General features: G+C 46.3%; 2 protein-coding genes across 2 annotated transcripts; one reads left to right on the forward strand and one right to left on the reverse strand.

Moving 5' to 3' along the window:
- Nucleotides 1-6894: 6894 nt before the first annotated feature.
- Nucleotides 6895-10486, forward strand: LOC125520426 (RNI-like superfamily protein). Its single transcript, XM_048685339.2, has 4 exons — nucleotides 6895-7148; nucleotides 7238-7443; nucleotides 8631-8730; nucleotides 8958-10486. Exons 1-4 carry the CDS (start codon nucleotides 6930-6932, stop codon nucleotides 10296-10298), a joined length of 1866 nt encoding a protein of 621 aa, XP_048541296.2. The 5' UTR covers nucleotides 6895-6929; the 3' UTR covers nucleotides 10299-10486.
- Nucleotides 10487-11263: 777 nt separating this feature from the next.
- CSN6A (COP9 signalosome subunit 6A) lies at nucleotides 11264-15275 on the reverse strand. The gene is made up of 9 exons (XM_048686802.2): nucleotides 14797-15275; nucleotides 14595-14683; nucleotides 13671-13764; nucleotides 12606-12667; nucleotides 12418-12496; nucleotides 12238-12330; nucleotides 11966-12066; nucleotides 11823-11878; nucleotides 11264-11606 (listed from the first exon to the last, which is right to left on the reverse strand). The coding sequence occupies exons 1-9, from the start codon at nucleotides 15149-15151 to the stop codon at nucleotides 11522-11524; spliced, it is 1014 nt and encodes a 337-aa protein (XP_048542759.1). The 5' UTR covers nucleotides 15152-15275; the 3' UTR covers nucleotides 11264-11521.
- Nucleotides 15276-16530: the final 1255 nt, after the last annotated feature.

Raw genomic sequence — 16530 nt, forward strand, 5'->3', positions numbered from 1 at the left:
GATATGTGTGCCACTGCTGCACTCGTTGAACAGGTCCAACTGTGTCGAGAAACTTATGGTACGAGCTGTTTTCTGTTATATATGTTGTTCATAAACTATTGCTTATACACAATTTTACAGCTGTGATCTTCTTGAAATAGGAACTGCCGAGTTCTATTGTTCCTATACAGATGCCTGACCATGGTCGAGTCAGACTTGCGCTTGGTCACAACATGATGTTTATATCGACCTACTCAATTCCCCTTGGAGGTGAAAAGATACTTATTCATGGGTGGTCTCAAATAATGAAGGCTCGTCCATCTTGGAGAATAGGACAGAAGATTATGTTCATGCTTTTCCATGGCTCTAAAGTGAATATCCTGTTTATTGACCACGTTGCGAGATGAAGCTGCTTTCAGAAGGTTGTGGATGTGCGGGGTGGCGCCTGAGCCTTGTCCTAGGGCTTGGTGGTCTCACCCTTGGTTAACTATAGGAAAAATAGCACTGTTCGAGGCGTGCTTTGTACGATTGAACCTGTATAAGTACTCATACTGCTTTCAGCTTTGGTTGTTAAGTGCCCCTGCTGGTTTCAGTTAAGGTTGTTAAGTACTCCTGCTGCTTTTACAGTCTGTCGTGTTTCTTCAGTCCTGTCTTCCTCTAGCCGCCAAAACCAAACCAGCGCCGACGGGGCCGCCTGCTTCCGCCTCCCATGGCTGGCTGCGCCTCAGCGCACCCATCGCCGCCCCACCGTCTCCTAAATTGTTAACGTCGACGTCCTCCGCGCGCTTTGGTGCGCTCGCCACGGCGCCGCCCTCTCGCGTTGTCAACATGGTCAACAAACAACAGGAATCGGCAGAAGTACGTGGAGAGGATGACAGTAGGGGCCCACCACGTCAGCGTATGGAAAAATAAAATGCTTCCTTCTAGTGTTTTCCTGACATCTGGGACCCACGACATTGTGAGCGTATATAGTCAATAGACAAGAGAACAACACAAGATCGGCTGACACCTGGGACGTAGCTACTCGAGCAGTATTTTTTTGTTTGGTATTGTTGAGACGGAGCAGGCTTTGAACTGGGCTGTGGCCCGTCTAGCCCAGTCTTATATTTTATGTTCACCATGTGACCAACCCAGCTATTTTTTCTTTGTGAAAATGAGCCCAGTTTATTTTTTCTGAAGAATACCCAATCCAGGCCTACTTATTTTTCTATGCCCTGATGGGCTGCAACTCTTTCAAGACGCCTACAAATCTTGAAAATAATATGAAATGAGTTGTAAATATAAAAACAGATGACAAATTGGCAATTACTTTATAATTTCTGATTTTTTTCACATTTTCATATTTCTATTTCACTGGGCATTAACCTAATTTAAATATATCTTCAAAGTACTTTAAATCTGGCTCGACATTTCGGTATTAAAAATAGTTTGGAACCCACAGAAATATGCGAAGTTGGCCCTGGCCAACCAAAAAAAACGACTGCAATATATTGCATAAGAAGTTGCCATGAGCTATATATAAATTATTAAAAAAAGAGGGAGTGGTTTGACTTGTGGGCCTGTTTAGTTGACGCGTATGCAAAAAAAATTAGTTATTATATATGTCAACAAACGATTCTAGTAGACGTAACCGTTGGATGTCAATCCAACGGCCGTCGTGTTTCTTCAATCTCTGACCTTCTTGCTCCATCCGCCAAAGCAGCGACGGCGGGACTGCCTACTCCCGCCTCCCGTGGCCGGCTGTGCTGCCGCGCAGGCCTCAGCGCCCCCTACTACTCCCACCGCTGGCCAGGACATCCCTCTACTCACCCACACCCCCAGTTATTCTGCGGCGACGGCAGCCTCACACCGCAGCCGAACCGGTGAATCCTCGTACTCCTCTCCGCGCGGGCTTTCATTGTCGTGTCTTCCCCGGCTCCGCGTCGTCCCCTTCCTAGGCCTCGCCGTCGTCCACCGCCGTGGTGCTCTCGGCGCGGCGTGGTCAATGTGGTCAACGACCGACTTCCATCGGAAGAGTACTGTACGTGGAGAGGCTGACAGCTGGGTCCACGGCAACCGCAAGGAAGTGCCTCCTTATTACGCAGAAAATAATTATTCCTCCACCTGACAGCAGGGACCCACCAGACGGGCCACCAGTATTTCGCAAAAAAAATGTTTCCCCTTGACTGCTGGGACCCACAGGACGGGCCACCATATTTCGCGAAAAAAACGTTCCCCCCGTTGTCAGTTCGGACGGAAGTGCCTCCTTATTACGCACAAAAAAATGAATACCCCCTGCTAGCTGGGACCCACCTGGATGGGAGGCTGACTTGTGGGCCTACTAAGTTGACTGGGACGGAGGCCTTTGTCAACTTTAGTCAATATATGAACGATTCTAGCTCCAGTGATCGTACGATGTCCATCCAACGGCCGTAGTGCTTATTCAACCTCTGGTCTTCTTGCTCCAGCCGCCCAAAGCAGCGCCGGTCATGCCGCCTGCTCCTGCCGCCCGTGGCCGGCTGTGATGCCGCGGAGGCCTCATCGCCCCCTACTACTCCCACCGCTGGCCAAGCCATCCCTCTACGCACCCACACCCCCTGTTATTCTGCGGCGACGGCAGCCTCACACCGCAGCCGAACGAGTGAACCCCCATAATCCTCTACGCGTGGGCATCCACTACCGCGTCTTCCCCGGCTCCGCGTCGTCCCCTTCCTAGGCCTCGCCGTCATCCACCACCTTGGTGCTCTCGGCGCAGCGTGGTCAACGTGGTCAAGGAATGGCTTCCATCAGACGTGGACTGTACGTGGAGAGGCTGACAGCTGGGTCCACAGCCGCAGCAAGGAAGTGCCTCCTTATTACGCGCAAAATAATTATTCCTCCACCTGACAGCGGGAACCCACCGGACGGGCCACCGTATTTCACGAAAAAAATGTTTCCCCCTGACTGCTGGGACCCACCAGCTACATCTTCGCACGCAAGGAAGTGCGTCCGAAAAAAATATTCGCCCCCCTGACTGCTGGGACCCACCAGCTACATCTTCGCACGCAAGGAAGTGTGTCCGAAAAAAAATGATTCGCCCCGCTGACTGCTGGGACCCATCAGCTACATCTTCGCACGCAAGGAAGTGCGTCCGGGCAAAAAAAACGATTCCCCCCTGACTGCTGGGACCCAACAGCTACACCTTCGCACGCAAGGAAGTGCGTCCGGGCAAAAAAATGAAAACAAAACGATTCACCCCTTGACTGCTGGGACCCACCAGCTACATCTTCGCAGGCAAGGAAGTGCCTGACAGTTGGGACCCACCTGGTCGAAGCGTACGTAGCGTTGTCATTCTGGTCATGAACGTGTACGTACATATATACTGGTCAATGTAGAGGCGCGCACGTGTCATAGTAGAGGCGCGTACATATCGTAGTAGAGGCGCGCACGCAGCATGTACACGTACGTACAGCGGCCAGGGTGCAAGAAAGAAAATACGGCCACGTACGTACATACGGGCAGGGTCTCGAACGCCTACTCGCGCATACGTACGGTCAGGGCTCGTGTACATGGCTGGGTCAGAACGGAGAAACGACGTCGTCGTCGTGTTCATGGGGAGGCAACGGAATGCGTCGTGTTCATGGGGAGGCAACGGAATGCTCGTGTTCATGGGGAGGCAACGGAATGCGTCGTGTTCATCGGGAGGCAACGGAACGCGTGGGAGCCAACCGGCTGGGTCGAAATGGAATGCTTGGTCGTGTTCATCGGGAGGGCTTGGACGAAACAGGCGATGGAAACGAGGCCTGGCGTACCGCAAAACGGAGGAAACGGCCTTGTGTTCGACCGGCCATGTTCGAAACGGCATCCTGTTCATCAGGAGGGGTCTGGTGTACCGCAAAATGGAGGAAACGGACCTCCTATGGTCGAAATAGGGGTCCTATTGATCGGGAGGGGTGTGGCGTACCGCAAAACGGAGGAAACGGACTTGTGTTGGAGCGCTACAGTCGAAACGGGGGTCCTGTTGATCGGGAGGGGTGTGGCGTACCGCAAAACGGGACTCCACGGGATACTGTTCATCTCCACCGTCGACCTCCTCCAGCCTTCACGGGCTCCTGTTCATCCAGCCTCCACCGCGCGCTACTCCACCGGCTACTGTTCAACCACCCCTCCACGGGCACCCCTCCACCGTCTACTGTTCATCCAGCCCTCCACACCACGGGGTCCTGTTCAACCACCCCTCCACGGGCACCCCTCCACCATCTACTATTCATCCGGCCCACCACACCACGGGGTCCTGTTCATCCAGAGGCAACGCCACTGCTCACTGTTCATCCACCCCCCCCCCCCGTGCAACACTCACTGTTCATCCAATCGATCGGCTCCAGTTAGCAGCAGTAGCAAAGGAATCGCTCGATCGGGTTCAGTTAACAGCCATCGATCGATCGCTCGGATTCAGTAATGCATAGCATGTAGTGCAATCGCTCGGGTTCAGTTAGAGCCCAACGCCTCGCTCGGGTTCAGTTAGAACCAACGCCTCGCACACACGCGCGTATGTGTACGAGAGAAACGCGCATCGCTCGGCCCCCGACCTCCCACCGTAACCGGGAACTCCCCGAAATTTTCCTCCCCCTCGCTTCTACCATGGTTTTTTCTGTCATGGACGGCCCAACGAATGTCATGCAGCTGCGTCTTCGGCCCGCCCAGGACGAAAAGCTCATTTTCTGTCATGATTTTTTGTCATAGAAGTAGGAGCCCACCACATCTATGATGACACCGGGTTTTGTCACAATTATCGTCATAGAAGTTTCATATGTATGACAGAAATTTTTTTCGTTCGGCCCAAAATGTCACGGATGTGTCTTTTTTTGTAGTGATAATACCTCAACTATACTTAGATCATCACCAAATGTTAAGTTTGTAGACCCTGCGGGTTTGAGAACTATGCAGACATGATCGAGACACCTCTACGGTAAATAACCAATAACGGGACCTGGATGTCCATATTGGTTCCTACATATTCTACGAAGATCATTATCGGTTGAACCTCGATGCCAAGGATTCAGCTAATCTAATCTCGTACGCAGTTCCCTTTGTCCATCGGTATGTTACTTGCCCGTGATTCGATCGTGGGTATCTCCATACCTAGTTCAATCTCGTTACCGGCAAGTCTCTTTACTCATTATGTAATACAAGATCTCGTGGCTAACTCCTTAGACACATTGCTTGCAAGCTCATTGTGATGATGTATTACTGAGTGGGCCCCGAGATATCTCTTCATCATACGGAGTGACAAATCCCAGTCTTGATCCATGCCAACTCAACAGATACCCTCGGAGATACCTGTAGAGCATCTTTATAATCACCCAGTTACGTTGCGACGTTTGATACACACAAGGTACTCCTCCGGTGTAAGTGAGTTGCATGATCTCATGGTTATAGGAACAGACACTTGACATGCAGAAAACGATAGCAATAAACTTGATACGATCATATGCTACGCTTATAGTTTGGGTCTTGTCCATCACATCATTCTCCTAATGATGTGATCACATTATCAAATGACAACTCATGTCTATGGCTAGGAAACCATAGCCATCTTTGATCAATGAGCTAGTCCAGTAGAGGCTCACTAGGGACATGTTGTTGTCTATGCATCCACACATGTATTTGAGTTTCCAATCAATACAATTATAGCATGGATAATAAACGATTATAATGAACAAGGAAATATAATAATAACCACTTTATTATTTCCTCTAGGGCATATTTCCAACACTACTAGCATCAACTTAAGAAAACTAAAAAGAATCAACTTAAGATTATAGGGCTCCACCGATAAAAAGGGAGAGGGGGGAGGGGGTTCCCAATGATTTATGATAAAATCCCTCAACAACGGGTCTCCAAATGGGTCTAACCACGCATCTATCTGAGACATCATGATTTTCCAATAAACACTATGCCAACCCCCACCCCGCAACCCCTCCCAAGACACAAACCAATCCAAACGGTCAATGGATCTGATCTAATGAAAAACAAACAAGGAGATAGAGAATCTAAAAAGGCCTAATAATAAAAAAGCCTAATAAAAACAGGACATGCATAGCGCAAAGGGAGCAAATTCACTTGAAATGCTAGGGTTATACCTCAAATCAAGAAACCCTAAAAAAGATAGGGTGGGAGGGGGAGGGGACAAAAAGCTCACTTTATCGCCATTGCCAACCATCTCTTCACCTTGCAGGAGCGAACAAATCCTCGGTCGATTCCTTCCTGCTCATCTCGACTCCTGCGTACTCGCGACGACACTAATGGAGACAAAATGGGAATGGGGAGAGCAGGAATGGAGAGAGGTGGTTGCGGAATGGAAGTGATGAAAGAGGCGGGGAACAATGCACCCTATGTCCCTATCCCCTCCGCTTCTACAAAAGGCAGGCCAATAGAACCACAAAAAGGCATGAAAACGGCCAGCAACACGACCAAACAGAGGTTGAACAAAAAATGGACCTAACAAAAAGCGTGCCTGACTTGAATGGGAAAGTCGACAGCGGGATAGAAAATCAAAGCGGGGTCAAGTTTACGCGAAGACTACAACAATAGATCGAATGGATCACGACTTAGATGAGACATTGTTAAATCTTATTCATTTAGATGAGATTTAGGAACCCCGTGGACACGTGTATACTTATATTTGCATGCTAAAAAACATGACGATGCCCATAACATCGTGCATTTTGCAACGTACGTATTGAGTAGCTACCACACATAGAATGTTTTGAAAATTTCAGATACCTAGCCCTAACCGTTTTCTTCCAAGAACGAACAGCAGGTCCGGTTTATTGGTTTATTTCCTCATTTAGAACAGTAGCAGAATAAAACCAAATAGAACGACGGCAGAGGGCCCACATGTCATACCAACACAGAGGGCCCGCGAGCCGTGGTGGTATATCCAGGGACGGTCTCCGCGCATCTGACTCTAGGTCTGAAAGCAAGGAGCTATGGAGAAGAAGCCCCGCGCCGCCGGCGACGGCCAGGGCGGCGGCGAGGCCTCCGGCAGCGGAGGAGGAGGCCTGGTCGACATCCTCCCCGAAGCGCTCCTGGTGGAGGTCGTTGGCCGGGTGGGTCTAGAGGCCGCCTGCTCCGCCGCCGCATCCTGCCGCGCCCTCCGAGGCGCCGCCGGTGCCGCCTTATCCTCCGTCGCATCCCTAGACCTCTCGGTGAGCCTCGTCGCTCCCCCCTCTCTCGCGCTCCCCGCCCACCGCCAGAGACGGTCTCCCTTTAATCTGGGGTTTGGTCGCTGTTGCAGGCGTTTACGCCGACGAATGCTATCGCGAATAGGATTCTTGCCGGTAATGGAAGGCTCCGCAGCCTCGCCATCAATTGCAGCCTACTCAATGACTCCGCGGTCGCTGCTATTGCGAAGGAGAGCCTCCGCGAGCTCTCGCTGCTCAAGTGCTCGTCGTTCTCCCCATACCTCTTTGTGGTGATTGGCGAGAGGTGCACCAATTTGAGGTATGCCTCTTCAGCAATTGCGTGTTTGCTTATGCTACGGGTTAGATTACAGTTGGACTTGTGGTGGTATTAGCTGATATGGTTAAAAAAACATATTTTGAGTCAGAACACGTAGTAGCCAGGGCCTCAATAAGTACCAAGGGGCAGTGTTGTGTGTAACTGAGAGAATCAAGATGGACTCCGGCGCGGTTCACGGAGGGAGTGGTCTCTGACCAGAGTCTCTCGTGGGTATTGAGTTTGTTGGGATATCAGATAGTATCAGGGGATCCCATGGGATGTAGGTTTTGGCTGAACCTCGTCAACAAATAGCAGTGTCAATCAAGGTTCAACATATCATATATTGGGTTTGTATCGGCTGGGCTTGAACATATCGGATGTCGTATATGGGACGATATGTAGATATATCGAAGAAAATATATCTGGAATTTTTTTCAATATTCCTCAAAAATATTTTTACAGCGAAAACAAAATGTATGGTGTTAATGATCTAGCATAATAAATTTAGATTCCTAGTTTATGAACTTGTTAATTAAGAAACTATTTAAGACATATTCACAAAATCCTCACTCTAAGATTAAAAACAATAACTTATATATGTGTTTCTACAAACATTACGCATGACTAACCTTAAAAAAAACATTACGCATGACTTTGCTAGTACGATGAAGTTGTAAATACATTTAACAAATCACTGGTTTGTGATAAATAATTGTGTTCATTGACTTACCTACCGGTCTATATCAATGGGCACATCGCGTCAGATATCGGCAATATTGGTCAATATTTCGGTCCACATCGGATGATATGTGAAAATGATATATTATGTTTACATCGGTAGAGCCCCAAAACTGATATATCGGCCTACATATATCTAAGCTGCATGAGCTGGTACTGTGACTAGTGGAACCAAGCGGCCATGGTATTAGTTGTGGAAGTAGCATTGGCACTAAGCCATGGAGGCTAATTTCAGAACAGTATATTTCTTGAGAAATTGGATTAGGCGCTACGAACTGTTGCCTAGTATTATTGCATTGTAAGGTTTATTGTTGTCCAGGTGGGATGGGCATTGGGGATATTTGATTTGTACCTGGCATAGTAATTGGTTATGTTTCTGTTCTCTAAAAAATGATTTGTTTTCATCTTGACCCAAATTGTGGGAAGTCTGAGCATACTGTATTTATATTCAGATCAATTACACTGGAGATGGCAAACTTGAATGGCAGTGAACATTTTGTGATCTGCCGTAAGTCCATAGCACACATGTTCAAAGGATGTGATTACTTGGAGGTGAGGTGTCTTTGTCACATATGAACACGATATTGCATGTTTGGATTTTTTAGATTAGTAGCTTTTGAGTACAGTTTAAGTAGAAAAACAACCTTTGAATACTAAAGCATATATATAAAAGGTTAAGTAATATTAGCCATGGATTTTGAGTAATTAGCTGTTGGAATAAGTTCATTTGGTTGCTGTGTGCCTGTGCCTAATCTGTCTTTTCAAATCTATCAATGCAGAATCTTTCGCTGAAATTTCCTCTCCTAGCTCCAGGCTCTGTTGATTTTGATTCTTTGGTGCCTGTTATACCTGGTACCATCAAGGTACTATTGCTAATGCCTGTGGCCAATTGGCAGGCAAAGAAACTCTTTCCCATAAGCCCATCTGCGAAGACACCCTTCAGTGACAGTCTAGAATCACTGTCTTTAGTTCTGGACATAATAACGGATGAACTTGTTACCTTCATCACAAGAAGTCTCTCAAACTTACTTGAGCTCTGCCTAGAAGACAACCCTGGAAGTGAAGCAGATCTGGACAATGATCTGACCAATATTGGGCTGCAAGCGCTTGGCTTATGCCAGAACTTGACACATTTATCTCTTACACGCGGTAAGCAGGGTTGTTCTTCCACCTTCAGAAGGGTAAACGACTTTGGGCTACTGATGCTTGCTGAAGGATGCAAGCAACTCCAAACCATTAGGCTTGGTGGGTTCTCTAAAGTGAGAGATGCTGGATATGCAGCCCTTCTCCACTCTTGCAAGGACCTGAGGAAATTCGAGGTCAGTACTGCCTCATGTTTGTCAGACTTGACGTGCCTCGATCTTGATGAGGCAGCAACAAAGATCACGGAAGTGAGATTGCTGTCCTGTGGTCTCTTAACCAGCGAGACAGCAATATCTCTCTCATCCTGCACCAACTTGGAGGTTCTTGATCTGTCGGGTTGCAGGAGCATTGCAGACTCTGGCCTGTCCTCCATCTCACAGCTTTCCAAGTTAACACTATTGGACCTTGCCGGAGCTGACATCACCGATGCAGGTCTGTCAGCACTCGGTAACGGGAGCTGCCCAATATCTTCCTTGTGCTTGAGGAGTTGCAGAAGGATCACCAACAACGGCATAGCCTCATTGCTGTGTGGGAGTGGCATCATCAACAAAACCTTGGTCGCGTTTGACATTGGGAACGTACCAAGGATATCGGGTAGAGCCGTCACATTGATCGCCAAGAACTGCGAGCGGATAAGCAGCCTGTGCCTCCGAAACTGCGTCCTCATCACCGATCCATGCCTCGAGACTCTTGGTTTGGACCGGCATGGCTCTGGCAAAAGCACCCTGAGAATGCTCGATCTCTCCTACTGTACCAGGCTGTCCCGCAACTTCCTGAGGCTGTTTGATCCGCTGGTTGACCCGCCGCTGTTCCGAGGCCTGCGGTGGCTCGGCGTTGGGAAGAACGTGCTGGAGCGTCGAGGGGGCAGTCCGACCGTTGCAGAGATCCTGGGGCGGAAGCCAGGGCTGACGATATGTGGCAGTAACTGCGAGATGGGTTGCAGGAACCAGTGCCATCCTGATGTTCGCACCCTGTAATATGCATTATGTAACATTCTTTGTGACATTCCTGTTGGTGTTGTAATGCTCTGTTCCATTATGTAACACACAATTCTTTGGACCGTTTGGTTTTCACATGTTGTAATTCTTTTGACTTTGGTTTTCTCACATGTTGTACTGGTATCTTATATGACTTTGGTTTTCTCACATGTTGTACTGGTATCTTATGACCTTGGTTTTCTCATGTTGTATTGTAATGAACGGATGGATCTGTCTAGGAGTTTAGATAAATGCAGCTTTCAAATTCTATTTTATATTTTTTGGGCGAGGAAAGTTGGATACGGTCAGCAACGGATTAGGCTGTTACGAGCCACAAGAAAACAACCGTTAAAATCTCCCTCATCAGTTCATCATAGCACACCAAAGAAGCGGTGCCAATGATATGACTTCGCTAGTAGGGATGGCATTTGCGAATGATTTTGTTTTGATGGTTTGTGTTGGGCAAGCATGGCAATTTTACTAAGCGAGGCATTTGCGAACAATTTTGATGGTAATTTGCATTGGCCGAGCATGGTCCGCTACAGTACTGTTTTTCGTAAAAAAAAAATATTGGCATCCTCACGACAATATAATTTGCTATAAAAAACGTTCTCAATTGTCATCCCACCCTGAAGGACTGGCGGCGCCACATGCACTGTACCGACCAGTGCCACGACCCTTCTCTGCGTGATGATGACACACCCAGTTGATGATTAAGCCACGAGAGCAAAACTTAATCGGATGCTTAGCGAGCTGTGACACACTACCAAGAAACGAATTCCGTATGTTTCCAACCAAGATGGATTGGACTCAAACCCTTGTTTCAAGCAGTGGTGGGCCATGTGTATACATGGACATGCGGTACCAAGTACCTCTCAATAAAACAAATAATAGTGACACAGTTTGAGGATTTCAAGATTCTGCAAGCATATAACCAATTTAAAGAAGGCAGGACAAGACCGAGATACGAGTTAACTTGAGCAACATCTATTAAGCCGAACTTTACATGTCAACTTCGGGACAAGAGGATAATCAATCATCCCAGGCACGTCGTGTCACTGATCCAACCCAGAGGGGATAAGAAGATTGAAAAGTCTCGGATACTGCCGGAACACAGAGCACCTAACTGATAGCACGCAAAAATTGCGTCTAGATATGACAACTATTTTCAAAATCTCAGCACGGATAACCAGCACCAAAACCTCAGCGGCAGCAGGACCCATCTACATGAAAGCGCCTCGGCCTCCTCTCCTGGCAGGGGATCTCTCATAGGTGGTGTTAAACTTCTCGACCAACTCGTTCATTGTGCTGCAAGTCACCAAAGAGCTCCATCAATACCAACATCAACATCGGTGCAAGCACATCAAATTATATGATTTGAGGATACAGAGGAATACGATGTCCACAAAAGGAGCATCTGACACACAACTTCAATGTAGATGTAAATCCATTTATTCTACTCTGCTGTTTTATATGCGACATTCTTTCTTATCAGAAGGTTTAATGAAAGAAGCCGAGGCATACCTTGAACAGTTCGTGAACATTGCAAGGTAAGTCATGAGGAGGGTATCATTGTATTCCTGGAAACAAAGAGAATATCATGGTATCATAAGATGCAAGGTGAAGTTAATCAGTTAAATAACACAACAAAATGGAGGTTAACCTACCGTCAAGAAGTCATCTTGGAATTTCTCCGATTCCATAGCTGGTAGTCTTCTTACGAGGCTTGAGACTTGCCTAAGGAGTGAATTATCCAGTGGAATATCACCTGCGGTGATGGAAGAGGCTTAGTGATTGATAAGTACTTACACAAATAGTTCGAAGACGCTGCAAATTCTGGCGAATAAATATTGAGGGACTATGTTTAAAGCACGTGGATAAAACACAGCCACATTTTGGAGAAAGATTTAGAACATCAGATCAGTGGCAAAAGACAAACCCTTTTGCATGGCACCAAGGTATTGCTGGATAACACGGACCCTGCTATTGAGCATCTTGATGGCACTGTGTATTCCTGTAAGATGAGCAGCCACTGCTCAAACATGTCTGTTAGTATTTTGACCGAAAATGGTACCTTATCCAAGGTGCTAAAATTGATGTTGAACAAAAGGATCCTTACATTGAGTTGCTGCAGAGCCACCATCAGATGGTTTCAGATGGGCAACATGATCTACAGATATCCTCTCTGCTTCTACAGTCTAAATCAAATGTAAATGTGAATAAGTGTTAATAAAAATAAATCAGAACTAAAAAAATAAATTCAGAGCTAGACCAACCCAAAGAGATTAGAGAAGGAAAAAAACCAACCTCAATTGTGTAATTTGATTTGACAAAGATGAGCTGGGGGCCCCCATCGATAACATGCAACTCTTGAATTTTACAAAGGTGAAAAACAAAGAATTAGCAGCAAAGACAGGAAAGTGAACAGGATAAGAGCATTAGTGCAATGAAAAACTCCAAACTAGTTACAGAAATATCAGAAGCGAGAAACTTAAGGGCTACCCACACTATAATAGTGATGGCTACAAACTGTTATTTATATTAAAAAACACTACATGCATAGTTGATGTGCACCCTAAAGCAAAGCTCAATACAACGAACATAAAAAACATGATTCATGATCAATTGAGCAAGGGCAATGGCCCTGTTTCCAAAAATAAACAAAAACCATGAAGTTATACTATTGTGGACATGGGTAAGTCAGGTTTGTGCACACAACAGCAGCAAATGGCACTCATGGCTTGGCAGGTGTATGGCTCAAGGAAACCAACACCAGCAATAACTATCAGAACTCGTTATCCAGGACAATTATTAGGAAGTATAAAGCATGATGTTAATAATAGTGTGTTAGACATTGGGTTGATTGACAGGGGTGCAGTCAAGAAAGGAATAAGAGTTGTATCATAGGTAATTTCGTTGAGCCTTTCCGATGTAGGCATCTGTACCCCCAGAGAATTAGCAAAGAGATAGAAGATGAGTTGAGTTTGCTTCCAAGTTTTCAAGTCTTGGGAGGTTGGGTAGATATTTCTCTCATATATTTGGTATTTCCCAAACCTCTCTTGGTCCTCTCGTTAGTCTCATTTCTATTTTATGTTAGCAGGAGAGCTGTAAATTCTCTTCCAAAACCCTAATCCCCTTGAAGCCATTCAACTGTCCACTCATTAGTCTCATTTCAACATGTTCCTATCTTCCCCTTCCAAAAACCTAATCCCCTTGAAGCCATTCCATCTGCCACCCTATGCGCGTTAGTTGTTCCAACATGAACCAAGGTTGGTTCACATCATAAATAAACCAATTATGCAGAACCAAAAAGAAGACATGCCAATAGCACCACTTGAATGATAATACAAATTGTAGATCAGATTAACCTACCACTCTCATAAATTGTCACAGGTAGATCCTTCTGGGAGTGGTTGATTGCAGGATTCAAGAGAAGATAAACAGGGCTTTCATTAATGTCCATCAGCTGGATCATAGAAAAACAAAGTTACATGGAGGCGAATGAATATTACATACAGCAGATCATATCCATATTTAAAAGCAATATTCCTCTCAAAAGCAGGTTTCCAGTATGGTCTCTATTTATTTGGTGATGCAGTTGAACAAAACTCAGCAATGTACCAGAGTTTGAGAGTAGCAGTAATGTATGTTGCTGCGAGCCATGACATAGGGCGTGCACCATTTTGATATAAAACATGTTGGAAAAATACTTTGCATCTAGTGTTAACTTGATTTGGTTTCAAAGGTAATGCTGGTCCATACATGTGGACTTAAGAGTTTGCAACAGTTGTATAGGCTTGATTGAGAACAGATGTAATATGCAGTCTGCACAAAAGACTAAAACAAAATTGTCTAAGTTTATCCTACAGCAAAACTGAACCTCATCAGAAGCAAAACGGGGTCTTGGTTTATGGGTACCAATAATTACCTATCATTTGTTCTACCACCCATTATAACGCTACTACAACAAGAAAACTCCCAGCCTTCCATAGGCACTACGCAACTTATTTTCTCAATTTTACAAATACATACATGGATGGAATGCAATGACGAACAGTAAATCACTTTTAAACAAATAAAAAACAAAAACGTTCTATGCACAGGAATGCAAGAAATCATGTTCTCTGCTCCTCTTCCACCTCCTCTTTCCACACGGCAATAAAAAACCAACCACGTTCAAGAGTAGTACATCACACCAAATCACAATTGCACTTTTTTTTGTAACAATAGCAAAAAAACAAGCACATTGTCCGTCTCAAGGATTAGGAACTTGAAAAAAGGATTGTAAGTACTCACAGCCTTGTGGATTAGGATGTCAGTATCCTGCACATCGCTCCCAGTAGAGTACCAGCCCAACACATAGAACTCAGGGAACACCTTCTTATCTGCAAGAGGCACAATTGCAGCATGGACCAATCAGACCACGCACAAACCCCAAATTATATTCCTACACGCGTCACCAAACCCTAGAAACACACGAGATTCGCCGTCGGCTTACAGAGCTCGAGCTTCTTCTCCAGGAAGGCGCGCTCGAGCGTGCCGGTGACGGGGTCGAGGACGAGCTCGAAGCTGTTGAAGATCTCGACCGTCCGGCCGCGCTGCACCCCGATCACGCACCCGAAGACTCTCGGCGGCTCCGCGGGGGCCGGGGAGCCTTCGGCGGAGCAGGAGGCCTGCGCCTTGCCCGGCGACGGGGCCTCGGCGGGGAAGGAGGCCTGGGCCTTGACGCGGGTGTAGTGGTCGGAGACGTTCACGATGACGAGGGGGTGGAGCTTGAAGGTGAGGCCGCTGCTGGAGGTGGCCGCGGTGGAGGGGGGCTGGGCGGACGCCGCTGGATCAGAGGGCGTCGACATCGTCGGAGGGGGAGGGCGACCGGTGCCCTAGCTAGCGCCGGCGAGATGGGAGACGGAGACAGCGACGGCGAGGGTCCGTGGTGGGGGTTTTGCGCTCTTGTCCTTTGGTGTGCCTGCTTAGGTTTCGGGCTTGTATACAGTATACGTCGTGACCGGGTGGATAACCTGGGCTTGCTGGGCCGAAAGAAAGGTGTGGTTAGGTTAAACGGGCCTGCGAGTTAAACAGACCCACCCTACTTACCCGGTGGCTACCCCCTCAAAAAAAAAAAAAACCCGGTGGCTGCACCCAGCCCAATGAATAATTCAGTTAGGGCCTCTTTGAAGGAATTTTGGAGGATTCAAATCTAAGGATTTTTTTTTCTATGGAATCCTTTGGATCATAGGATTGAGTCTACCAAATTCCGGATTGAGTCTCCCAATTTCCTATGCCCCCATCCTATAGGCAAACCTCCTTTGAAAAGTACAATGCATCTCACTCTATCTCTCCCTACTCTCTCTCACCCCCCCCCCCCCCCCGCGAATTCCTATGTTGCATTGTAATGCACCATCCAAAGACACTTACTGCAGGAATCCTATGTTTCAAAATCTTGTAGGATTCTAGGGTACATGTCATCTCAATCCAGCGTTTTTTCCTATTCCTACAGTCCAAAGAAGCTGTTATTGTTACCATTTTTTTTGCAATTTTAGTTTTCTTAGTTTTAATCATCCAATGACCATCTAACCTATCTTGCATTTACATCCAACTTACAACAATGGGGACATTTTAGTTCCTTTGCAACTTAGCCATCCAACCTTCTAATCTTGAACTTTGTCATGCCTATCGTATGAACAAGTTTGCATCTTCATATATGGCTATGGCTTTTTGGCCTTTGGAGGTTTAGTTGTCATTTATGAATGATGCTTGTGTACACACAATAAACATTAATTCGAATGCTTACCTTGGTTAGCACTTATCAGTCATACTACTGATTTAAGATGTGTAGCAAAAAATGAATCCCAACTAGGAAACAATAAAGTAATGAACTGTTCAGATCCTCTTGATTACTAGGATTGCTTATTGGAGGCTCTAGCCTTTGAACAAACATGATCACTATCAGTCTTTGTCCAGGCCATAGGGAGTTAGCAAAGTTGAAGCAAAACCGTAAAAAAACAACATAATTTGTTGTAAATCCTAAAGCATGCCAAATACTATTCCATTAACATGTGAGATATGTTACACCATACATAGAGAAAATAACTGAAGTGTTTGTTACGGGGTCAAAGAGATAACATCGTTGCCCATTGATACGTCCATTTTGCATCATCCTTTTATATCGATATTTATTGCATTATGGGCTGTTATTACACATTATGTCACAATACTTATGCCTATTCTCTCT

This window comes from Triticum urartu, chromosome 7A, assembly GCF_056163025.1.
Source record: "Triticum urartu cultivar PI428250 chromosome 7A, HENAU_Tu73, whole genome shotgun sequence".
NCBI classification, from domain to species: domain Eukaryota; kingdom Viridiplantae; phylum Streptophyta; class Magnoliopsida; order Poales; family Poaceae; genus Triticum; species Triticum urartu.

What these genes read in the sequence shown, in the direction of transcription:
- LOC125520426 (XM_048685339.2), top strand. Translation starts at nt 6,930, where the DNA reads ATGGAGAAGAAGCCCCGCGCCGCCGGCGACGGCCAGGGCGGCGGCGAG. An exon ending in GAGAGGTGCACCAATTTGAG is followed by an intron (nt 7,444 to 8,630) that starts GTATGCCTCTTC and finishes ATTTATATTCAG; the next exon opens with ATCAATTACACTGGAGATGG. An exon ending in AAGGATGTGATTACTTGGAG is followed by an intron (nt 8,731 to 8,957) that starts GTGAGGTGTCTT and finishes CTATCAATGCAG; the next exon opens with AATCTTTCGCTGAAATTTCC.
- CSN6A (XM_048686802.2), bottom strand. Translation starts at nt 15,151, where the DNA reads ATGTCGACGCCCTCTGATCCAGCGGCGTCCGCCCAGCCCCCCTCCACC. An exon ending in TGGCTCTGCAGCAACTCAAT is followed by an intron (nt 12,331 to 12,417) that starts GTAAGGATCCTT and finishes ATGTTTGAGCAG; the next exon opens with TGGCTGCTCATCTTACAGGA. An exon ending in ATGTTCACGAACTGTTCAAG is followed by an intron (nt 11,607 to 11,822) that starts GTATGCCTCGGC and finishes GGTGACTTGCAG; the next exon opens with CACAATGAACGAGTTGGTCG.